This window comes from Ranitomeya imitator, chromosome 6 (genome assembly GCF_032444005.1).
Source record: "Ranitomeya imitator isolate aRanImi1 chromosome 6, aRanImi1.pri, whole genome shotgun sequence".
NCBI classification, from domain to species: Eukaryota; Metazoa; Chordata; class Amphibia; order Anura; family Dendrobatidae; genus Ranitomeya; species Ranitomeya imitator.
In genome coordinates, this window is record NC_091287.1 from 401,805,468 (window position 1) to 401,831,227 (window position 25,760).

Sequence of the window (25,760 nt, forward strand, 5' to 3'; positions counted from 1 at the left end):
AACCAGTGCAGAAACATTGACAGCTGGCATGGAGTAACGATCTAAGTGGAGTTAAATAGAGCAGCCAGCCAAAGGATAAACCACGTCACCTGTGTAAGGAACCTCAGAAGCAGCAGCTCCACTCACAGCCAACAGAGGGAGTCCATGGACAGAACTCACCGAAGTACCATTCACGACCACAGGAGGGAGCCCGACAACAGAATTCACAACAGTAACTATACAAACCCTGATCTTATCACCGCAACTAGAAGTAGCTGTGGGGTGTGCCTAACAAAACCTAGACACCTCGACACAGCCGGAGGACTAAATACCCCTAAAGATGGAAATAGGAAAACTATCTTGCCTCAGAGTAGACCCCCAAAGGATAGGCAGCCCCCCCACAAATAATGACTGTGAGTTGGAGAGGAAAAGACACACGCAGGCAGAAAACAGGCTTAGCAAAGGAGGCCACTTCTAGCTAAATAGAAAAGGACAGGACAGGATACTAAGCGGTCAGCATAAAAATACTACAAAAATATCCACAGCAGAAAATACAAAACTCCACCACCTAACTAAAGATGTGGAGAGTATATCTGCAACTCCAGAGAATCCAACCAGACTGAGAAAAACAACTGACACAGTCTAAGCTGGACAAATAGAAACAAAAGATCACTGAAAATAAGCACACAGCATACAGTGGGGCAAAAAAGTATTTAGTCAGTCAGCAATAGTGCAAGTTCCACCACTTAAAAAGATGAGAGGCGTCTGTAATTTACATCATAGGTAGACCTCAACTATGGGAGACAAACTGAGAAAAAAAAATCCAGAAAATCACATTGTCTGTTTTTTTAACATTTTATTTGCATATTATGGTGGAAAATAAGTATTTGGTCAGAAATAAAATTTCATCTCAATACTTTGTAATATATCCTTTGTTGGCAATGACAGAGGTCAAACGTTTTCTGTAAGTCTTCACAAGGTTGCCACACACTGTTGTTGGTATGTTGGCCCATTCCTCCATGCAGATCTCCTCTAGAGCAGTGATGTTTTTGGCTTTTCGCTTGGCAACACGGACTTTCAACTCCCTCCAAAGGTTTTCTATAGGGTTGAGATCTGGAGACTGGCTAGGCCACTCCAGGACCTTGAAATGCTTCTTACGAAGCCACTCCTTCGTTGCCCTGGCGGTGTGCTTTGGATCATTGTCATGTTGAAAGACCCAGCCATGTTTCATCTTCAATGCCCTTGCTGATGGAAGGAGGTTTACACTCAAAATCTCACGATACATGGCCCCATTCATTCTTTCATGTACCCGGATCAGTCGTCCTGGCCCCTTTGCAGAGAAACAGCCCCAAAGCATGATGTTTCCACCACCATGCTTTACAGTAGGTATGGTGTTTGATGGATGCAACTCAGTATTCTTTTTCCTCCAAACACAACAAGTTGTGTTTCTACCAAACAGTTCCAGTTTGGTTTCATCAGACCATAGGACATTCTCCCAAAACTCCTCTGGATCATCCAAATGCTCTCTAGCAAACTTCAGACGGGCCCGGACATGTACTGGCTTAAGCAGTGGGACACGTCTGGCACTGCAGGATCTGAGTCCATGGTGGCGTAGTGTGTTACTTATGGTAGGCCTTGTTACATTGGTCCCAGCTCTCTGCAGTTCATTCACTAGGTCCCCCCGCGTGGTTCTGGGATTTTTACTCACCGTTCTTGTGATCATTCTGACCCCACGGGGTGGGATTTTGCGTGGAGCCCCAGATCGAGGGAGATTATCAGTGGTCTTGTATGTCTTCCATTTTCTAATTATTGCTCCCACTGTTGATTTCTTCACTCCAAGCTGGTTGGCTATTGCAGATTCAGTCTTCCCAGCCTGGCGCAGGGCTACAATTTTGTTTCTGGTGTCCTTTGACAGCTCTTTGGTCTTCACCATAGTGGAGTTTGGAGTCAGACTGTTTGAGGGTGTGCACAGGTGTCTTTTTATACTGATAACAAGTTTAAACAGGTGCCATTACTACAGGTAATGAGTGGAGGAAAGAGGAGACTCTTAAAGAAGAAGTTACAGGTCTGTGAGAGCCAGAAATCTTGATTGTTTGTTTCTGACCAAATACTTATTTTCCACCATAATATGCAAATAAATTGTTAAAAAAACAGACAATGTCATTTTCTGGATTTTTTTTTCTCAGTTTGTCTCCCACAGTTGAGGTCTACCTATGATGTAAATTACAGATGCCTCTCATCTTTTTAAGTGGTGGAACTTGCACTATTGCTGACTGACTAAATACTTTTTTGCCCCACTGTATGTGCTTCAGAAAAAGAAAAAGAAACAGACACTTATCTTTGCTGAACTGGCAGTTAAGCAGGAGAGGCCAGGCAGAGATCCAATACTTCCAAAGAAACATTGACAACTGGCAAGGGCTAAAGAGTCCTGCAAAGCTAAATAGCCCAGTCGGAATTGCAATTAGCAGATACACCTGTCCAAGACTGCAGCCCAGAGACAACTGCATTACCATCTACAACCACCGGAGGGAGCCCAAAAGCAGAATTCACAACAGGTTCCACGAAAATAGAAGAAAGAAAGGGGCGCACCAGTATCATATATACATAATCATAAAGGGGTGCAATACCTAGTCTATATGTAAGAACATGTCAAAACTAGAAAAGATAGACTCAGATGGTATGCACTACCACCAATGATAACAATATGTCAATGTATCAAAACACCTTTATTAACACCTCAAAAAACATATTAAAAACATTTAAAACATGATATCCAAATCAGTGCATACACCATACCACAAAGGAAGTAAAAATCCCCTAATATGTCAACAATATCATATAGATACACATGACCCTATATGTTCCAGGTGAGTCCACCTACAAGGCGTACCTATTGGAAATGACCCAAATATACCCCCACTGTACAGATGTGCCTAAAAACTCAGGCACCCAGGATCGATATCCACACTGAACATATATGCCCTGAGTCCCCAGACTAAAGAAAATAATATTCTGGGAAGTCAAGCAGATACAACCTGTAAATGGTCAGATGGAACTGGCAGGGTGCAGCAGGGGTGGGTAACACAGGGCTTCCAGCAGGGAAGAGATCCAATACTTCCAAAGAAACATTGACAACTGGCAAGGGCTAAAGAGTCCTGCAAAGCTAAATAGCCCAGTCAGAATTGCAATTAGCAGATACACCTGTCCAAGACTGCAGCCCAGAGACAACTGCATTACCATCTACAACCACCGGAGGGAGCCCAAAAGCAGAATTCACAACAGGTTCCCTCAGCAGCCATTTCGCCCCAGCTCCGAGGGCATCAGCCCATGCAAACATCTGCCACATGGCAAGCAACCTGCCCTTCCTTCCTGCCATGTCTACTTGTAAATTAAGCTTTCATCCAGAAGCTGCTGAGGCTTGTATGGCTTTCGCCATCCTGGTAATGGGGTGCTGGATGGCTGGGCACTAAGCTTAGGCACAAGACGTTTTGGGGTATCTATATTATGCCAGGGCACTTAAGCCCTGCTGAGTTTTATGGGCACCCAGGCCTTCTAACTACAACCAGGAAGCTCTCATATCTTATATCACAGTGACCCCTCCTACAGTAACTATCTACACTGAAATGCCCCATCTAGTGGTCTATTCAAAACACTGTGCTTTCCCTACATACAATGCAGTCACAGGAATAATAAATACATTACTGAAGTACATTCAGCAACATTAAAATATACATTTACACTTATGTTAAACTGTGAAAGGCACAGGGGTTCAGAGGAATTCCCACAACCCCCTTACATCAGTATGCCAAAACATTTGGAAAATTGTATGCATCCTACTCAGTATGAACAGTTTTCTGTTCTATGACTGTTCCCCAATGCAAAAAGCAAGGTCCATAATGGCATAGTTAGGTTTGGTGTACAAGAACTTAACTGACCCTGTACAGAGCCCTGACCTCAACTTCATTGTCACTAATGCTCCAGGAGGTATAACCTGTAGGTGTCACAATACTTGTCACGGCCGACACGGTTAAGTTCAGCGGATGACATAACATATACCAAAAACGGGATGGAATGGGGTGAGGAAGGCCCTAACCGTAGGGAATGAGGGAAGGGGCACCTCTTGAACTGCAACCTGTGCCTGTCCCTAAACTCCCCTAAAGCTCTAAGCGGGTCCTTCCCCCCACTGCCATCACATGCCTAGTCCCTGATTGTCACCTCACTAAGCCCTGGCTAGTGCACTGGTCGGTAAGGACGCTAGCCTCACCACTACAGATGGTTAGTAACACAGGGAGAGGGACAACAACAAGACAGACAGAAAAAGGGGAAATAGTACTTAACACTGTCCCTGCTATAAAGCACCACACAGCAGAGGATATGGCAGCAGGACCACAAACTCCATGAAAACAGCAGATTCACAACTGAAGTCAGAGAGCTCTTTACTCCAGGCTGGTCATCATAGATTACTCTATCGCCAACAGTCAGCTGATGGTGATAGAAGGATGGTGTAAGTGGACACCACCTACATCAGCTGACTAGCAACAAAGCAACTGCCAGCAAGGAAATTGACATTAACGCTTGCTGGCCCGAAAGGAAAAAAAGCTTCATTTAAATTATAGCGGAACCAGAGCTGCCACAAATCAAAAAAATAATTGTGATAGTACCCCCCTTTCTTACACGGGGCCTCTGGACCCTCAACACCAGATTTCACTGGAAATGACATCTCAATCCACTAGGATTCACATCCGCAGTCACCTGATCCTTAAGGTTATGGCAAATGCAGCCCGATGGAGATGGCAATAACATAGGCTCCCGAGGTGCAACAAATCTCCAGAGTAACTGTGGAATACATTATGTACCTGCATTACTGGGGGTAACTCCAGCTGGAAAGTACCTGGGCTGAGAATGGCCGACACCCGATATGGCCCAGTCACCCTAGAACTCCAGGTCCCAGATGCGTATTTCTGCCTGATGTTTTTGGTGGACACCCACATGTATTCATTCACACTCATTTTCAAACCTGAACGATTATTACCACGCATGCGTTTGCCAAAAGATGCACGTAGAAAAACCGCGGAGACACCATCACGTGTTTCTCAACGCAAGCAATAAATAGCCAGGTCTTTCACTGGGAAGGAACAACCACGGGAAGGGCAGCATCCAAAAAGGAAAACCACCTATGCCAAAACATGGTATCCATCCACAGACAGCTGTTTCGGGGTATTTGCCCCTCATCAGTGTGGAGTAGGAAACTGGCTATTAGGAGCAGTGCCTAGTAAAAGGATTGCCAAAAGATGGTGATCTCTTTGAGGAACAGACAACAGGGGCGTCCTCCTGTGTCACCAAACTCATACCCTTGCTACATGCAGAGGGAACCACCACCCTTCCCTGCCTCCCCTGATACCTCCTCCTGAGAGGACTCCGAGACTGGGTTTACTTGAGGTGAAGGTTGAGTCTTGCCCCTATTCCCTGGTAGCACCTTAGCAGCCACCTCAGGAGAAGAAGGGATAGGTTTCAGAAGGACGGCAGAGGTCGTAGCTCCCAGGCAACCATCCTTACAAGACTGGTACCAACTAACTACTTCCCTGGACCACCAATCTATGATCTGATTTTGACTTATCAGCCAGGAAAGGCCTAAGACAATGGAAGGTGGCATACCCTCCAAGACATAGCACAACAGAGACTCTTCATGCCAATCGCTCCTTTTGGGCACTACTTAGCAAGCTGACAAGGAAAAATCTTTAAAAGATAGTTAAGATTTTAAGGGGCAATGTAGTATTGTGAATATTTTTTAGGAGATCGCCAAACACGTTTCCCTTGTTCTGTTAAAATGTCCTTAAACCAACATATTAGCAATAACATAAGAGATATAATAGGTATGAGATATTCCAGAGAGATTACATTAACAGACACCATTGAGTCTAACTCATAAAACAGATGCTCTTTAACATGCCTCCAAGTACGACTTTATTGTATTTGTTATATTCTTAATTACAACCATCTTTGTGTAACATAAACTTGTCAGAATATCTTTGCGTTGTGATCCTGCTTGAACAAGTCACTAGAGCACGTGGGGTGATGCAGAAAGCCTGTAAAAATAAATAAGAGGCTGCCTTGTTCTACGAGTTGGTAACAAGTCAATATGTTAAGTGTTATGAAAGGAGATGGAATCCACTTGATGTTGAATCTGTGCTCAGTGAGAGCCTGGCACCTATTCAGAAAAGTGCTGAGTTGGCTCATTGGCACGTTACGGTTTAATGCACACGTTTATTTCCGGACAGTAAAAGGCCATCTGAGGCTGGATTTCAGGTACTAGCTTGAAGATATTTACTTCATGCCCAGTGTTTCTTATCCCAGAGAATTGGTTTAATGGAAATGGTTTATTTCTGTTGGAAGGATTGTAATTCAACTACTTAGCAAAAACCTATATGTTGCAATCAGCATTTAAATCTTCAAACTATTGAAAAGAGTGGCTACCCATGCCAGTAATCAGCATTCCTCACACAGGATGGAAATAAAATACTTTAAGGGGATTTCATTATTAAAAGAGTACTCATCAATTTATGTCAGGGTGATAGAAACTCTGTTTCTGTTAGCTTCATAGCCATTGCATAGAAAGTGCATGCAGTGAGAAGCAATGGGGGCTTAGGATCCATCCTCATTGTACTGATAAGTGGTGGGTTCCATTCATTGGGTTCGATTTATCAAGACAGGTGTTGTTCACAGCAGTCTTGATGAGGGGGCGTGTTGACGTCAGATGCTTCTGTTTCATGAAGAAGTGCGTGTACTCCGTACTCAACATCAGAAATTCCCCTGCAATGAGATTTCTGGCATTGGGAACGCCGGCTTGTCATCAATTAGTCAAGCTGTAGCGTCACAGCCCTGTCCCAGCTCCACCCATTTTTATAGGAACTGGGAGAAACTGGCGTGAAAAAAACAAAAGTTGCAAAAGTTAAGTGCAACTATGAGTTGCATCTAAATTTTGCAACTTTTCAAAGCTTTTATAGCAGAATTCTGGGGTGAAAGCTTTGATGAATCGGGTCCTATTTATGTCTTTCACATATACCTGGATAGATAATAAATGTCTATTGAGGGAAAACCCACAGTTGTGCAATTTTTTAAAATTTACAACTAAATCTTATTTGAAGAGTAGACACTTTTATCCAGACCTGATATCCTATGTTAGATTTTTAGTTCCGTCATATATTAAGAATACAGTCCATCTTCTTGACAAAGTGACCCGTGTGGAAGATAAGTTTTGGGAAGTCCTCTCAAAGAGATTTCACTTTACTTTACATTTCAATTCCAATCCTCACCAATGATAGGATCTCTACTTGCTGGAAGTATTGTTTGCCTTCATAGTCTTCGAAAATCCCTCCCTCATCTTGTAGTGCTCACAAAGGGGTAGTTTTTTAAACGTATTATTTATAGACCGACTGTAAGAAAGATAACAGATTACTTTCTATGAGGCTTTGCTAAGATTTAAAGCTCCATGATTAGATTAATGTAGAACTTGGCTAATGCAGATTCTTAAACTATAGTCAGTGACACCAAGTGAGGTCTTGAAAATGTGAAAAATGTAACCACAATATACATTAGCTGCATAACTTTTCATTATTGAATGATTACGACTAATTTACATAAAATCAGGTAATACCTTTTGATAGTCATTTCATTGAAAGTTTTGAATGTCAACCTTCATTTATAAAACCATATAATGAGAAGAAAAATGATGCAGCACTCTCCCTTGCGCTTCTTCCAAGTGTGCTCTTTATTCAGCAAACCATACTATACATAGTATGAACCGGCATACGCAGTGATCTGTGAGGGAGCGGGAGTAAGGAGAGACCGGACGACGGCCGTTTCGCGCTACGGCGCTTCTACGGGTCCATGCTAAAAACAGGTGATGTAATTTCCTTTTTAAGGTTTTTTTTTTTTTTTTTGACTCACCTGATTCTTTTAATTACAATTGTGCAAGTTAAAAACAATGAGATCTCTTATTACAGAATGAACATTTACAAGTATATTACAAAATGAACATTTACAAATGTATTATAAGAACACCGCCATGTCAAGTTTGTCGTTAAGACCCCCTGGGCCCTGTGCGTTTGTTTGTAGGATCCATTTCGCTTCACGCTGCAGCAGTAGGCGGTCATTATTACCGCCGTTTTGTGAACATTTAACTATTTCCAAACCTGCAAACCGCAATTGATCTGGATCACTATTATGTGTCTCTGCCATATGTTCTACAAAACGCACGCGTCCCTTTCCTGTCCGAATTGAGTTATAATGCTCTCGTATTCGGACTGTGAGAGGTCTAATAGTCTTACCTATATAAAACCGTTGACACGGACAGAAAATTACGTAAACCAGAAATTTACTCTTGCAGGTTATGAAGTCTTTCACAAAATGCTCAATTATACCTATTTGCAAGGGGTTCACAATTTTATGCAGATGGCATATGCTACAATTGCCGCATCTGTGGTTACCTTGCGGTATGGTTTTTGCTAACCAATTATTTGTTGGTGGTGATACTTTATTTTTTACAACAAGGTCTCCTATATTAATTGATCTTTTATATGAGAATAGAGGACATGTATCCGGGAGATTTCTAAAGTCCACGTCTTTCTGCAGCACATGCCAATTTTTTCGTATTGCTGTTTGTATATCTCTATCTAAAGGGCTGTGTTTAAATGTAAATGTGAATCTGCGATTTTTATTTTGATATTCGTTTGCATCTTTTCTTTTTCCATTGTTTTTTCTTTTTTTGCCCTTTTCTAACAGCTGAACTTGGGATAATTTGGCTGCTCTAATTTCTGCTTGTTGGAGAACATCTGTTGGATATCCTCTGTTTGAAAGGCGTGTTTTTAATTCTTCTACCTGAGTTTTATAATTTTCCTCATTATTGTTGATTTTACGTATTCTCACCATTTGACTATATGGAATACTGCGCTTCGTGTGATTCGGGTGGTCACTTTTAAAATGTAAAATGTTGTTCGTCGCTGTGCTTTTTCTGTGGACTTTCGTTACTATATTTTCATTTACAATTTCTATTTTTACATCTAGGAATTCCAATTCTTTTTTATTGAATACTGAAGTAAATTTCATGTTTTCTTTATTATTATTGTTCAGGAAAGTAACAAATTCGTTAAATTTAATTTCTTCGCCATCCCACACCATAAAAATATCGTCGGCAAATCTTAAAAAAAGCCGTATGTGCCGACGGTATGGGTTCTGGGGTCCGGTGACGTACCTCTCCTCAAAAGCTGCTAGAAACAGATTTGCGAAGACGCACGCCACCGGAGTACCCATCGCGGTACCAACTTTTTGAAGATACCATCTCTCCATGAACTTGAAAGCATTGTGTGATAAAACGAACTCCAGACTATCCAGCACAAAAGAAATAAAATTGGCGTCTTTATTTGTATTCATTAGAATGTGATGGCCTGCCTCCAAGCCTTTTTGTTGTGGGATTCTAGTGTAAAGGTTTACAATATCTATTAATGCCAGAGCAAATGTAGGTTGCCATTGGAAGTCTTTAAGGGCCAGGAGAAAATCTCCTGAATCCTTTACGAAAGAGGGAATTTTTAACAGCAGAGGTTTTAGTAACCAATCTAAAAACTGTGATAAAGGTTCAGTCAGTGATTCTTTGCCCGAGATTATTGGGCGTCCTGGCGGTTTTTCCGCATTTTTGTGAATTTTGGGGATGCTGTACCACTGTGCGAATTTAGGAAGCTCTGGCATTAATTTTTCCGCTCTCCCTCTTGTTAAAGTCCCATTTTCCACATATTTTCTTAATAGGCTCCTCAATTTTTCTTTAAATCTATTTGTGGGGTTGCCGTCTAATTTAATATAGGTTTCTGTGTCATCTAGTTGGGATAGTGCTTCTTTTATATAATAAGATCTTTCTAATAGAACAATGTTTCCGCCTTTATCCGCCCTCCTAATGATGGTATCATTCCACATTTGTATCTCTTTTAGGGCTTTTTCTTCCTGTGTTGTTAAATTTTTTAGTGGTTTTTTATATAATATTGCCTCTATATCTTTGATTACCAGGTCTTGGAATAGATCTATTGTATTCCCTGGTGAGATTGGCGACATCCATTTTGATCTAACTCCTCCCTTGAATGGATCAAATTCTGTACTAGTCGGGGGTATTGGGGCTCTTTCATCTGAATCCTGACCGTTCCCACTTAAATTTATTAATAAATGTGTCATTTCTACGTCCCTCGGATCCATGGTAGAATAAGCCATGAAACCTAGGGAACTAATCTCTGCTGGACTGTCTGTGGCGACTGACACAGAAGCTCTCTCGAAGCTGTTTTTGCAAAAATATTTATATAAATGTAACTTTCTTATGCTTTTAAATAAGTCCACTTTGAAGTCGCATAAGTCGAAGGATTCTGGAAGGCAGAAGTTCAAGCCTCTTGACAGTACTTTCTCCTGATGTATTGTCAGTGATTTTTTTGTTAGATTTATAATTTGTAGGGCTTCTTCGTTGTCCTTTGTGGCGCTTTGTTCATTCATCATCTCCACGAAACTTGTTTGCGTTTTTTTACCGCGCTTTTTTCTCCCTCCCCGTCTGATTTTTTTCTTTCTAAAGGGATGATAGGATTCAGGGTGGGCTTTGAGGTAGATCCGAATACGAGAGCATTATAACTCAATTCGGACAGGAAAGGGACGCGTGCGTTTTGTACAACATATGGCAGAGACACATAATAGCGATCCAGATCAATTGCGGTTTGCAGGTTTGGAAATAGTTAAATGTTCACAAAACGGCGGTAATAATGACCGCCTACTGCTGCAGCGTGAAGCGAAATGGATCCTACAAACAAACGCACAGGGCCCAGGGGGTCTTAACGACAAACTTGACATGGCGGTGTTCTTATAATACATTTGTAAATGTTCATTTTGTAATATACTTGTAAATGTTCATTCTGTAATAAGAGATCTCATTGTTTTTAACTTGCACAATTGTAATTAATAGAATCAGGTGAGTCAAAAAAAAAAAAACCTTAAAAAGGAAATGACATCACCTGTTTTTAGCATGGACCCGTAGAAGCGCCGTAGCGCGAAACGGCCGTCGTCCGGTCTCTCCTTACTCCCGCTCCCTCACAGATCACTGCGTATGCCGGTTCATACTATGTATAGTATGGTTTGCTGAATAAAGAGCACACTTGGAAGAAGCGCAAGGGTGAGTGCTGCATCATTTTTCTTCTCATTATATGGTCTTGTACAAAACTCTGACGATTGCATAGCACCACCCGCAGCTCACAGTAAGGGAGACCTCATCTGTCCTTCTGAAACAGATCGTTTAAGCGAATCTCCAATTGCGTTATAGTGAAGCTCTGTGCCGATCATCTTTCTGTTTCTTGGTATAACGAAGTTCTTCATTTATAAACATTGGGATTTTTTGTGTCCTGTTATATTTTGTGGTGTTACTATTTAAAGGGGTTTTCTCACGAACAAAAGTTCATTTTAATCAATAGATTTTGGAATAATAATAAGATCCACAATTGGATGTGTTTAAATTTAATTTTCCTGTGCTGAGATAATCTTATAAATGTGCCCCTGCTGTGTACTGTGTGATGGCCGTGTCTGGTGCAGGGACATGATCTGATCATACCACAGCTTACGGGCAAGAGGTGAAGAAAAAGAGTATACAGACAGGACAGCGCAGGATCTCAGCTGATTCTTACTTTGAAGTAAAACATTGTTTAAAAACAGGCAGTGAAATGTTTAACCTCACAGAAAGAATCAGCTGTGACCCCATGCAGTCCTGTGTGTATACTTTTTTTCTTCACCTCCTGCTCAGGAGCTGTGCTATGATCCGACCATGTCCCCGCACAGTCAGACACAGCCATTACACAGTACACAGCAGGGGCACATTTATAAGATTATCTCAGCACAGGAACATTTTTATTAAACACATCCAATTGTGGAAGTTATTATTATTCCAAGATCTATTGATTAAAACAAACTTTTGCTCGTTGGAAAACCCCTTTAAGCACTCTGTTGTGAATGAAGAGGAATTATGGTAAATTGTCCAGAAGTTGATATATAAATTAGAGAGAATAAAGATATACATAATTCTCCACTCTTTTGCACTGTACAACCTTGATAAAAGGTTTTGCAGTCAAGCATGAAAGTTGTTGAAATAGCGACAAGAAAATATCCTTATATTTACTGACCAACTTTTATAGCTTTGCACTTCTGATAATGAAACAGTTACCCAAAGAGAAAATACGGTAAATTAGTTTGGGTAACCATTAAGTAGGTGAAGAATAAAGTCATCCATTACAGTGTTCAAAGTCTTGCGCCCCTGTGCACTTGTATGTGAAACCTTCGCTGGCACAGTTCTGCCCCAGAGTAGAGTGAAGTCATGTAATGTGCAAGAGCCGGCTCCCCTTCTACGTTACCAGTTCTCCGTGGCTGTTCAGTAGGGCAGAGTGAGGAGTGCCTGCACAGGTATTTGACTCCACTGCGCAGATGCAAGACTTTGAGCACTGTGTGAATGACGTGGGAGACATCATCCACTTCCATTAGGATAGAAAAGGTGTCGTTTGAAGGTTCTGGGGTGGTGCTAAGTGTGATCTGGGGTCAACTATCGGCCCGAACTGCATGTAGCGCTGGACATGAAAACAACACTTTCTCATAGTTATGCAGGAACACCTATAAGAGTAGAAAATTATTGCAGGAACCCCATTTACATGCTTTAAAAGGAGATGGGCAGGGTTTATAAGGTATAAGAGTGGTGACAGGTTCCCTTTAAGGTTCAATGAAGAAGCTACTCTAAGATTTGCAATTTTTCACTACGCTGTACACATTTTCCTTGCGCTTGTCAATGAATTCTACTTTTAATTTCTGTCTGCTGTATAAAAACAACATTGTTACTTTACCTGGCACTACTAGCTAATGCTGCCAGGGCAGGAAATTACATTTCCAGAGTAACTTTAGGAATTTGTGGGTGAGCGTTTAGAATTCTGCAGTTTAATGTTGCGTGAACAGTATCACTTATAAAAAAGAAAAAAGTGAAAAAGCAATAGATATTATGAAATTTCTATCTGCAGGTTGAAAGGCATTTCAAATATAATCCTTATTCTGCTAAGCAGGAAAATAGATAGGGAGTGCCTTAAAGCACCTACCCTGAATTATTATACATTTTCATCCAACAAATATTTTTAGGCTTTGCAAAAGTCAGAAATTAGGTTTCTTAGTATGTGGTCAATGGAATGATTTCTTCCATCTTAGGAAACATGTAAGAAAGGTTTCTCCAAGTATCTCCACATTGAGTGACATGTATTTATCTTCTTGGTACAATTCCAGAGCTTATTTATGAGATCTATGATACTGGCCTCCTTGTCTCTTGTTATTTTTTCTGTCTTTTTTCTTACTTTATTATCTCTTCTCCTTTTCTTCTTTTGGCTGGGCAACTCCAGCACACTGAGAGTTGAGATCAGATTTATAGAAGTGGAGGCACATTTAGAAGGGGGTGGGGCACAAGGGATGGCAGGGTCTAGGAGTCAGGATCAGACTTATAGAAGTGGAGGCACATCTGGAAGGGGGTGAGGCACAAGGGATGGCGGGGTCTAGGAGTCGGGATCAGGCTTATAGAAGTGGAGGCACATCTAGAAGGGGGTGAGGCACAAGGGATGGCGGGGTTTTAGGAGTCGGGATCAGGCTTATAGAAGTGGAGGCACATCTAGAAGTGGGTGGGGCACAAGGGATAGCGGGGTCTAGGGGTCAGGATCAGACTTATAGAAGTGGAGGCACATCTAGAAGAGGGTGGGGCACAAGCGATGGTGATGTCTAGGAGTTGGGATTAGGTTTATAGAAGTGGAATCACATCTAGAAGTGGGTGGGACACGAGGGATGGTGGGATCTAGTAGTCGGGATCAGGCTTATAGAAGTAAAAGCACATCTAGAAGAGGGTGGGTCACAAGGGATGACGGGGTCTAGGAGTCAGGAGCAGGCTTATAAAAGTGAAAGTAATTCAGATAGAGAGTGGGCACAAAGCTATCCCAGCTATTGGGCACCCCTTACTCAAAGGCCCCATGTGTGGTCTTCCTCCCTTAGAGATAAAACATGGTCCAACAACACATTCTGCATGTCTGATTTCAGAACATTTTTGGTGTTTTTTTGCTTTGTTACCTTCAGTGGTCTACAACATTTTTTCTTGTGCGGTTGTAGCTGATGGTCTCTGGACCATCATATATGTTTTATTGTTATTGTTAATCCTTAATGTTTAAAAAAGTTATACCTGAAAGTAAATATGATCAACATGTTTCCCGTAGCATCTTAACTTGCAGCTGTGACAACCCTTTTCAAGGGAATGTTTTTAAGGTTCATATTGGTGGATAGCATGAAAAAGTAGCAAACAAAAGTTAAATACACAAACAAATTGGAACATTTCTACATTTCCCTTTTCCTTTGTACTTTAAAAGGGTTGTATCGGACTTTAACATTGATTGACAATCCTGTGGATAGGTCATCAATATCTGATCAGTGGGGGTGCAACACTCGACACCTTTCCCAATCAGCTGTTCCTGCTGCTAGCACAACTCCATCAGGGTAATAGTGGCCGCAGCCAAATACTGCACATCCACCTGCTGGGGATTCAAGTAGAAGGTGGGTATGCAGTACCCAGCTGCTGCCACTATGCAGATGATGGAGCTGCGGGGTGCCAGGTGTCCCACCCGCACTGATCAAATATCGAAAACCAATCTTCAGGATGTGCCATCAATGTTAAAGTCCCAGACAAAACCTTTAATAGACACATATCCTGGAGTCAGTACTTTGCTTACAGTTTACGTAGCCCTCTATATAATAAAGTATTGTGTCCTCTAGCATTTGCATAAAGTCATGGTTATAGCCTTGGATAAGGTCTCATTTACCTTTTTTTTTATCTCCATAGGATGGAGGTACAGCATTACTGACTGCCTGTCAGCATGGACATTGTGGAGCAGCAGAAACCCTATTAAAAAATGGAGCCAACATCCATGAGCAGCTTTGTGTATGTACTTATGAGCCAAAAAGCATTACCATGAATTACTATGAATTAATTTGCTGAAAACACATCAGACGGATGTCCACCAAGTGTGCTTACATTAAAACATTTTCAGTTACAAATATAGTAAATCAGAACTCATTCATAATAGAGGTTTTCAATTTTTCCAACTATGCATTAAAATAACTATAATTTAAGCCGGATAATACAGAATTGGTGCAAATATAAAAGTAACATACGGTAAGTTCTAGGGAGCAGTCCTAACAGGTTCACTTTGTGAAGTGGACCAACTAAGCCCCAGATCCGGTTTGAGGATCACAGGCAGCTGGCAGTTTGGCACATGGGGAGCGAGGATGAGGCATCCGCTGGAATCTTGGGAGCAGGGCAGCTTAGGTGAAGTCAGCAGGGCAGCAGGGACAGAAGAAGGTTAGCATGGTGTGCACAGGAGGTGGAATCCTGAATCACAATCCGAAGACACAGGTGTGTGTCCTAATAGGCTTTAAAGGCCTAGAAAGATTATGTTTCTGAGTCACGCCAGGCAGCCTAACAAAACCCGATGTGGAGCACAACAGAGGGCAGTGGATTGAGGTGAAGGATGGAGATCTGGGAATACCCAGGACAGGTGTGTAACATACAATGTATGAAAAGGGTGGTCCAAGACTTAAAAACAGATGACCTATCCTTAAAATAGGTAATCTATTGGTGGGGGTCTGACACTGAACAGCCTCACTGATCAACTGTTTGCAAGGTTGACCATTAATATCTGAAGCCTACCATACACATTAGATTAATATTGGCTGAACCTGCCATTACCGACAAGTTTGGCTGACAGTCTAATGTGTATGGCGCCGTCGTGCAATTGATTGTCAGGGGAGTTAAGGATTCGGCATGTTCGTTATTAGATTTTTATGTTCTATAAAGGATAAGCTTTCGTTAACAGAGATGTCTGTCAGCATCTCTCTCATAGACAGAACAAGAGTGCTTGGAGGAGTGATAGTTCCTGTGTATGAAATAGATTACCGACAGGGTCGGACTGGTCCACCGGAGAACCAGAGGATTCTCCTTTGGGCCCAGGCACTGACACCTGTTGGCATACTGGCCAGCAGCTGCCTAGGGCCCCCACTGCTCCAGAGGCCCCAGCCAGTGGCATGTCGCTAATAGCGGCACACTCAGCAGCTATGGGGCCCGGGGCCCGGTGCCAGTGAATATTCTCTATGGGCGTGGAGAGGAGTGAGCATTCGTTTTGCTTTAATAGTGTTAGCTGCAGGCTGAGGCTAACACTGGCCGCATGTAAAGCCGGTGCGGCTCCATCAGGGCCACCGAGGTGGGCCCCTGCGGCTATCCCTGAGGGCAATCAGTGGGCATGGAGCAATCCCTGCAACTTGGAAGTGGAGCTGCAGGCATCCGATGTCGTCTTGCTTCCTGCCCGCTGCAAGGTGCTTCCTGTCTGACACAGTGCGGCTGGATGATGTCATCATTCAGCACACGGCTGTTTCAGACAGAAAGCTGCCAGTGATGGAGATGCTGCCGGGATGTGCTGCGACTGCGGGGAACATTCCGAGAGGTGAGTGGTGCTGTGTGTCTGTCTGTGTGTGTGTATGCGGTGTGGATCTTTGTGTGTGTGGGACAGAGTGGTGCGGTGCTGTGTGTGTGGTGCTGTGTGTGTATTGGAGATGTGTGCATTGGAGATTGGTAATGATGTAGGTGATGGAGAGAGCAGTGGTGGGGGAGAAGGAAATGTTGATGGTGGTGGAAAGGACAATGGGGTAGTGGGGGAGGCAATGATGGAAGTGTTGAAATAGGCAATGATGGGGTGGTGGGGGAGAAGGCAATGATGGTTGTGGGCGGAGGCAATGATGGAGGTGTTGAAATGGGCAATGATGGAGGTGGTGGAATGAGCAATGATGGGGTGGTGGGAGGCAATGATGGAGGTGTTGAAATGGGCAAAGATGGGGGTGGTAGAATGGGCAATGATGGGGTGGTGGGGGAGAAGGCAATGATGGTTGTGGGGGGAAAGGACAATGATGGGGGTGGTGTGGGTAGGCAATAATGGAGGTGTTGATCCAGGAAGCCGGGTTCCCTCTGCAGCTTATTCGGTAAGCGCCATAGCTTGCCGAATAAGAAGGAACCCGAGCAAATTCACCCCACTCTAGTCAGGAGCCACATGTGGCTCAGGGGCCCTTGATGTGCGGTTTGTGACTATATCATTACTTGGTGAATTAGCACCAGGTCTAGCAAACAGCTATTATAAGCAGATTTACAGATGATGACTTTTATGAGTAGCCGAGCACAGAAGAACATAATCTGGATGATCATATAGTGGCATCGGGGGGTGCAGAAATAAAGCATGGTAACTGGAGATAGGATGATAAGGTCAGTCACAGGGGTCGCTGTCGCTGGGTGCGATAATGTGGTGGGAGTTTGATTGGTACAAGAATACCGAATGGGAGTAAGATGGAGTCCCCTGGGTGTAAGTATATGACCTCAGTGTGATTTCTGTGGGAAACTTTGGCTTTCATTATACCGGTAATGGGGGCTCTGGGTGTCACTTCTCGGGCTGTCTCCCAGGTGAATGTGTCTCTCAGGCCAGCGTCACACTTAACGTATGAAAAAGCGGTCCAATTCTCTTGGCCGAGAGTCGCACGAGTGTTCTCCGTATGGTGATCCGTGTTTAATCCGTTTGCAATGCGATGATGCGATTTCTTCCCATCTATGTATCTGTATGACATCCGAATGCAATCCATATGCAATGCAATTTAAACATGAGCTTTTACATACAGCAGTTCTGTCATTTACACATAGTTTTAAAGCAAAATATTCATCAAAGCACACACACATATACTGTATATATTGTATATATATCTATATGTATAATACATAGATAGTTTAAAAGCCAGCAAAAGGACAGGCTGGAGCGAGCCGTCCCTTCCCCCCACGGCCTAAGCGAAGGCCAGCATGACAATGGGTTGGAGAGGAGGGGGGGTGGGCGGAATAGGCTAATTAGGTGGGGGGGCTAGTGGGGGAGGAGTAGAGAGGAGTCAGGGGGCTGGGGCCAGTCAGTTCCCGCTCACCTCTGTGAAGCAGGATGACCAGAGTGGACGCCGTCCTCGAGAGCCTGCGGGCTGCTGCAGCTGCGCGCCCGCCGGGCTGGCTGGAAGCCCAGGTGGCCCATCTCATGGACAGTGGCGGTGGGTCTTCGCCAACGGTCCCCCCTCTGCAGCGGTGAGCTCGGCAGTCGCGGCCCCCCGGGCGCCGGTAAGGGCAGCGGCGAGCAGGCCCCGGCCTGGGAGGAATCTGATGGCCAGACGGGGCACAGCGGCGGTAGCAAGGTCCTCACCTCGTGGCACGGAGCATCGGGAAGCCGCAGCGGTGATGATCCCACCGCGCGGCCTGCCTCGGCGCGGTCGGCAGGGTCCGGAGGATCGCCGGACGTCGGCGGGTCGGGCGGCCTGAGGCGGGACTGCGCCGGGCCGGCCTCGTCGGCAGCGTCAGGGGGCTCCCCTGCGCCACTTCTGCGGTCTGGGCAGCCGTCGGCTGCGGCCGGATCAGCGGCTGGCAGCGTGCAGCATGCGGCCAGTTCTCCTGCCCGGTACGCGTCATCCCCATCCACTTGGAGTCCGGATCCAGCGATCCCGATGTCAGCGACGCTCCAGAACAGCGGGTCGGATGGGTAGCACGGAGGACGAATGCAAGATGGGTCGATGGCGGAGTGGACAGTTCGTGGACGTCAGGATGCCAGCACTCCGGCTGGGGGGACCACAGATCCCTTGCAGCCCGGTGAGTATACGTCTGTGTCACGTTTTTGTCCTTCAGATGCTTGGTCACCTGCGGTTAGTGGTGTTCAGGGGCGCTTAGCGGCTTAGCTGGGGTGGGGAGTGCAGGTGGCGGAGACATGGCAAGGGTCCGGGAGATTTTGGTGAATGTGCAGAATTTGCTGGCGAGATTGGATCGTGGTACGGGTGCACAGCGACATTTGGGAGCGTGGTTGGGCTCGCAGCCGGGGCTGGTTAGTGCGGTGGCGGCGCCGGCTGTGGTGGCGGAACCGGTTTCCGTTTCGGTGCAGACTGAGAAGGAAATCGAGTGCGGGATACACTTGGATGATAGGGCGCACGGTGAGGTATACGTGTGTTTTGAGGGCCCGTTGGGGGCGCATCTTAAGAAAGAGGTTAGGGAAAAGATAAGTAAGGATGAATATGTGGAAATTTTTTCGCTGCTTCCGCTAGAAAAATTTAATCTTGATAAGGGGAAGAAGGAGGATACGAAAAAGGAGGAGAAAAAAAAATGACGGTGGCGATGGATTCCCCAGACTTTTGCTAATTGGCTTCAGGCTTTCGCCATCCTGGCCAGTGTCATTGGTAAGAAGGTTCCCGAGAATTGCTTGGGGTTATTTTGTTACATGGATTCCATCAGTGAGGCTCATAGGGTGTATGGCGGTCAGGCATGGCTTAGGTACGACGAGCAGTTCAGACAGAGAAAAGCTGTTCGGCCGACCATTAGGTGGGACCAAAAAGATATTGGTCTCTGGTTGCGGGTAATGACACAGTACAAGTTCGGCCATCCCTTTCAAGGGGGGGCCGGTGGTTCCAGCCATGGTTCACAGTCCTGTGCCGCGGGTACCTCAGGTAACACGGGTCAGGCAGGCGGACAGAAGTTGAGCATCTGCTGACAATTTAATGAGGGACAGTGCAAATTTGGAGTCAATTGTAAGTTTAAGCATTTGTGCTCCCACTGCAGCGGTTCCTCCCACGGAGCCGCAAAATGTTTTAAGAAGGGCAAGGCAAAATCAGGTTCAGGTAATTCCCATGGGGGAGACACCGGTGAAGGTGGAAAGAATGGCCCCTTATCTAAATAGATACCCGGATAGGGAAAAGGCATCCTTGTTGTTGTCAGGTTTTATGGAAGGTTTTGTTATTCCTGCCCCTTCATTTGCGGTTCCTTTTGTTAAGAAAAATTTGCGTTCAGCTTTGTTGCACGCTGAGGTGGTTTCAGAAAAGTTACGCAAGGAGGTGGCGTTGGGCCGCATGGTGGGCCCATTTGAACATGCTCTGTTTGAGGATTTAGTCGTTTCCCCCCTGGGGGTAGTCCCTAAGAAGGAGGCGGGAAAATTTCGCCTGATTCAGCACCTATCGTACCCCAAGGGTAGGTCGGTAAACGACGGCATTGATCCCGAGTTGTGTTCGGTGGTTTACGCATCGTTTGATGAGGCGGTGGTTTGGGTGCAAAAATGCAGAAAAGGTGCCCTTCTTGCCAAGACGGACATAGAATCCGCTTTCCGATTGTTGCCGGTTCATCTGTCGAGCGTTAGACTTCTCAGTTGTTTTTGGGAAGATCGATTTTTTGTTGATAGATGTTTGCCCATGGGTTGTTCGTTATCTTGTGCCCTGTTCGAGGCGTTTAGTTCCTTTTTGGAATGGGCGGTGCGGGATGTTTCTGGCTGTGATTCGGTTCTGCACTACCTAGACGATTTTTTGTGCGTCGGCCTGGCGGGGTCTGACTGTTGTTCTAGGATTTTGAGCGCAATTGAATGGGTGGCTTTTCGTTCCGGGGTTCCGCTGGCCCCTGGTAAGACAGAGGGCCCGAGTACGTGTTTGTTTTTTTAGGTATCGTCATTGATACCGTTCAGTGGGAGTTTCGGTTGCCCGAGGACAAAGTGGCAGGCCTGCGGGAAGATGTTGGGCGGGCTGGTCGCCTGCGCAAGTTGCCTTTGCGAGAGTTGCAATCACTGCTAGGTAAACTTAATTTCGCTTGTCGAGTCATGCCGATGGGCCGAGTTTTTTCTAGGAGGTTGCCTAGCGCCACGGCGGGAGTTAAGGCTCCTCACCATTTCATGCGGTTATTGGCTGAGCACAAGGAGGATTTGGCAGTTTGGAGTGAGTTCTTGAGGACTTATAACGGCAGGTCCTTATTTATCGAGGGCGTGATTGACAATGAGTCTTTGGAGTTATTTACCGACGCAGCCAGTGGTTCGGGTTTTGGAGCGTACTTTCAGGGACAATGGTGTGCGTCAAAATGGCCAGCGAGTTGGATTTCTTCTGGTCTGGTTCGTAACATTGCGCTTTTGGAGATTTTTCCCATTCTGGTAGCGGTGCATTTGTGGCAAGGGATTTTGCGCAATTAACAGTTTGTTTGCATCATCGCCTCCGGTGGTGTGTGTGTTACGGCAGTTGGTGTTGTTGTGTCTTACCTTGAACGCACATGTCACAGCGTCGCATGTGCTGGGAGTTCATAATTCCATCGCTGACTCTCTTTCTCGTTTACAGTTCGATCGTTTTCGGTCGTTGGCCCCGGAGGCGGAGATGGTCGGGTTGGAGTGCCCTTCGGAATTTTGGCTAGTGGTATCCGGGACGCTGAGGTGTTGATTAAGGCGTCGATGGCTCCCAGAACTTGGGAGGCTTATCAGACAATTTGGCGTGAGTGGGAGGATTTGTTAGCGGCGGCGTCTTGTGGGTTGAGCCAACAGGATCAGGTGGGGATCTTGTTGTCATGGTTAAGTCGGGGGGCATCGGTTGGATGGTCGTCTTCTAAGGTGTCAAGAGTCATGGCGGCTTTGGCATTTGGTTGCAAATTGCGGGGTCAGGATGATATCACCAAGTTCTTTTTGGTGCAGAGGGCAGTAAAAGGTTTCAGGTGGCGGCCTGGGAAAATGGATTCGAGGCGGCCGGTTTCCTTCAACGTTTTAGAAAAGTTGGGCGAGGTTTTGTCATCGTTGTGTTTCTCAGTTTTTGAGCTTTGTTGGTTTCGGCTGGCCTTTTCGTTGGCCTTTTTTGGGGCGTTCAGAGTGGGTGAGTTGGTGGCACCTAGCAGAAAGGGGACGGGGGGCTTGTTGGCCAGGGATGTGCTGTTGGGTGACGGTCGGGAGGAGCTATGGTTGTGGCATTCAAAGTCGGATCAGGAAGGCCGGGGTAGCAGAATCGTTTTGGGTTCAGTCGCGGGTTCTACTATGTGTCCGGTCTCTTACCTTAACAGTTTTTGGGGCCTTCAGCCTAGGCGCGATCGGTCTTTGTTATGCCATCAAGACGGTTCCTGCTTGTCTCGCTATCAGTTTACGGCGGTTTTCAAAAAGGCTATTGCTTTGTTGGGTTTAGATGGGGCCTGTTTTGCCCCTCACTCTTTTCGGATAGGAGCCGCAACCGAGGCGGCAATTGGGGGGTTGGGGGCTTCCGCTATTCGTAGGATTGGCAGGTGGCGCTCTAACCGATTTCGGAGTTATGTGTGGCCACATGGGGTGGTCGAGGGGGTTTTATAGCTCTTGCTGGAGCGGCTTTTCTTTAGTTGGTGACATATGTTGAGTTTGTGTTTTGTTTTCCAGGTCACCAGGCATTATTGGTTTGGATTCTCGGACACTCATATGTGCATTGGGGAGCTCTGTGCGCCGATGTTCGGACGGAGGGCAGGCAGCTTGGTTTTGACCGAAGTGTGACAGTAATCCGGTGGCTCGGTTTTCGGGGAATGGCCTGGAATAGAGTGTTGTGGGAGATCCATAACAGCGTGAGCTTGGATCGAGCCCCGGACGTTTTGGTTTTGCATGTTGGGGGGAATGACTTGGGGGTCCAACTTTTTCGGGAATTGGTTAGAGACATAAAGCAGGATTGTTTGCAGTTATGGGTTTTATACCTGGGTTTGAGCGTCGTTTGGTCGGAAATCGTGACGCGAAAACGGTGGAAGCACATGCGGTCCTTCGAAAAAATCGATAAGGCCCGCATAAAAGTTAATAGGGCAGTGTCCGCCTTTGTGTCTTGGAATGGGGGCGTGGCGGTTAGACATTTCGAATTGGAATCAGGAAAAGGGGAGTATTGGTTGGCGGACGGCGTTCATTTGAATGCTGTGGGAATGGATTTTTGGGCTCTCGGGTTGCAGGAGGGCATTGAAAGGGCCATAGCTTTTCAGTCGGGTGGGGTCTCGGGCCTTTAAGGTGTTCAAAGGCCTCTCGTTGTGGCGGCTGGGGGGAGTCCTTGGAGTTGGTGGAAATTGGTTTGGGGGGTCCATCGGTATATGGCTCCTCTGTTTTGGAGTTTAATATGTTTCGAATCTGGTGAATGGTGGTGGGGAGTTCCGGCAGGGGTGGTCGGATCTCCAGTTTATTACTGTGAACAGTGAACCCTCTTTTGGGGTTTTTGGTGCTCCCGAGCCAGGGTTACAACGGCTGAAAGTAAAATATTGTTTTGAGTTATGTTCACGTTATGGTTAACCCCTTAGTGACAGAGCCAATTTGGTACTTAATGACCAGGCCAATTTTTGCAATTCTGACCACTGTCACTTTATGAGGTTATAACTCTGGAACGCTTCAACGGATCCCGCTGATTCTGAGATTGTTTTTTCATGACATATTGTACTTCATGTTAGTGGTAACATTTCTTCGATATTACTTGCGATTATTTATGAAAAAAATGGAAATATGGCGAAAATTTTTAAAATTTTGCAATTTTCAAACTTTGTATTTTTATGCCCTTAAATCAGAGAGATATGTCATGAAAAATAGTTAATAAATAACATTTCCCACATGTCTACTTTACATCAGCACAATTTTGGAAACAAAATTTTTTTTTGTTAGGGAGTTATAAGGGTTAAAAGTTGACCAGCAATCTCTCATTTTTACAACACCATTTTTTTTTTAGGGACCACATCACATTTGAAGTCATTTTGAGGGGTCTATATGATAGAAAATAATGAAGTGTGACACCATTCTATAAACTACACCCCTCAAGGTTCTCAAAACCACATTCAAGAAGTTTATTAACCCTTTACGTGCTTCACAGGAACTGAAACAATGTGGAAGGAAAAAATGAACATTTAACTTTTTTTTGCAAACATCTTAATTCAGAACCTTTTTTTTATTTTCACAAGTGTAAAAACAGAAATGTAACCATAAATTTTGTTATGCAATTTCTCCTGAATACGCCAATACCCCATATGTGGGGGTAAACCACTTTTTGGGCGCACCGCAGAACTTAGAAGTGAAGGAGCGCCGTTTGACTTTTTCAATGCAGAATTGGCTGGAATTGAGATCGGACGCCATGTCACGTTTAGAGAGCCCCTGATGTGCCTAAACAGTGGAAACTCCCCACAAGTGACACCATTTTGGAAACTAGACCCCTTAAGGAACTTATCTAGATGTGTGGTGAGCACTTTGAACCCCCAAGTGCTTCACAGAAGTTTATAACGTAGAGCCGTGAAAATAAAAAATCGCTTTTGTTTACACAAAAATGATCTTTTCGCCCACAAATTCTTATTTTCACAAGGGTAACAGGAGAAATTAGACCACAAAAGTTGTTGTGTGATTTCTCCTGAATACGTCGATACCCCATATGTGAGGGTAAACCACTGTTTGGGCGCACCGCAGAGCTTGGAAGTGAAGGAGCGCCGTTTTACTTTTTCATTGTAGAATTGGCTGGAATTGAGATTGGACGCCATGTCGCGTTTGGAGAGCCTCTGATGTGCCTAAACAGTGGAAACCCCCCACAAGTGACCCCATTTTGGAAACTAGACCCCTTAAGGAACATATCTAGATGTGTGGTGAGCACTTTGAACCCCCATGTGCTTCACAGAAGTTTATAATGTAGAGCCGTGAAAAAAAAAATCGCATTTTTTCTACAAAAATGATCTTTTTGCCCACAAATTTTTATTTTCACAAGGGTAACAGGAGAAATTAGACCACAAAAGTTGTTGTGCAATATCTCCTGAGTACGCTGATACCCAATATGTGGGGGTAAACCACTGTTAGGGCGCACCGCAGAGCTTGGAAGAGAAGGAGTGCCGTTTTACTTTTTCAATGTAGAATTGGCTGGAATTGAGATCGGATGCCATGTCGCGTTTGGAGAGCCCCTGATGTGCCTAAACAGTAGAAATCCCCCACAAGTGACCCCATTTTGGAAACTAGACCCCCCATGGAACTTATCTAGATGTGTGGTGAGAACTTTGAATGCCCAAGTGCTTCACAGAAGTTTAGAATGCAGAGTCGTGAAAATAAAAAATTTTTTTTTTCCACAAAAAAGATATTGTAGCCCCCAAGTTTTTATTTTCACAAGGGTAACAGGAGAAATTGGACTGCAATAGTTGTTGTCCAATTTATCCCGAGTACGCTGATGCGCCATATGTGGGGGTAAACCACTGTTTGGGCGCACGGCAGAGCTCGGAAGGGAAGGAGCGCCTTTTTGGAATGCAGACTTTGATAGAATGGTCTGTGGGCATTATGTTGCGATTGCAGAGCCCCTGATGTACCTAAACTGTAGTAACCCCCCACAAGTGACCCCATTTTGGAAACTAGACCCCCCAAGGAACTTATCTAGATGTGTGGTGAGAACTTTGAATGCCCAAGTGCTTCACAGAAGTTTAGAATGCAGAGTCGTGAAAATAAAAAATTTTTTTTTCCACAAAAAAGATATTGTAGCCCCCAAGTTTTTATTTTCACAAGGGTAACAGGAGAAATTGGACTGCAATATTTGTTGTTCAATTTATCCCGAGTACGCTGATGTGCCATATGTGGGGGTAAACCACTGTTTGGGCGCACAGCAGAGCTCGGAAGGGAAGGAGCGCCTTTTTGGAATGCAGACTTTGATAGAATGGTCTGTGGGCATTATGTTGCGATTGCAGAGCCCCTGATGTACCTAAACTGTAGTAACCCCCCACAAGTGACCCCATTTTGGAAACTAGACCCCCCAAGGAACTTATCTAGATGTGTGGTGAGAACTTTGAATGCCCAAGTGCTTCACAGAAGTTTAGAATGCAGAGTCGTGAAAATAAAAAATATTTTTTATATATAGATATTGTAGCCCCCAAG

General features: G+C 44.8%; 1 protein-coding gene across 4 annotated transcripts in view; it reads left to right on the forward strand.

The window, feature by feature from the left end:
• The window catches only part of ANKRD29 (ankyrin repeat domain 29), a 119,043-nt gene that overhangs the window by 47,063 nt on the left and 46,220 nt on the right, over positions 1-25,760 (forward strand). For all 4 annotated transcript variants that reach the window (XR_011314094.1, XM_069731216.1, XM_069731214.1 and 1 more), the window contains exon 5: positions 14,891-14,989. Coding sequence is in view for 3 of the 4 variants with exons in the window: in XM_069731216.1 (XP_069587317.1) it covers positions 14,891-14,989 (99 nt within the window). In the remaining variant the exon portion in view is untranslated. The remainder of the gene's footprint in view (positions 1-14,890; positions 14,990-25,760) is intronic.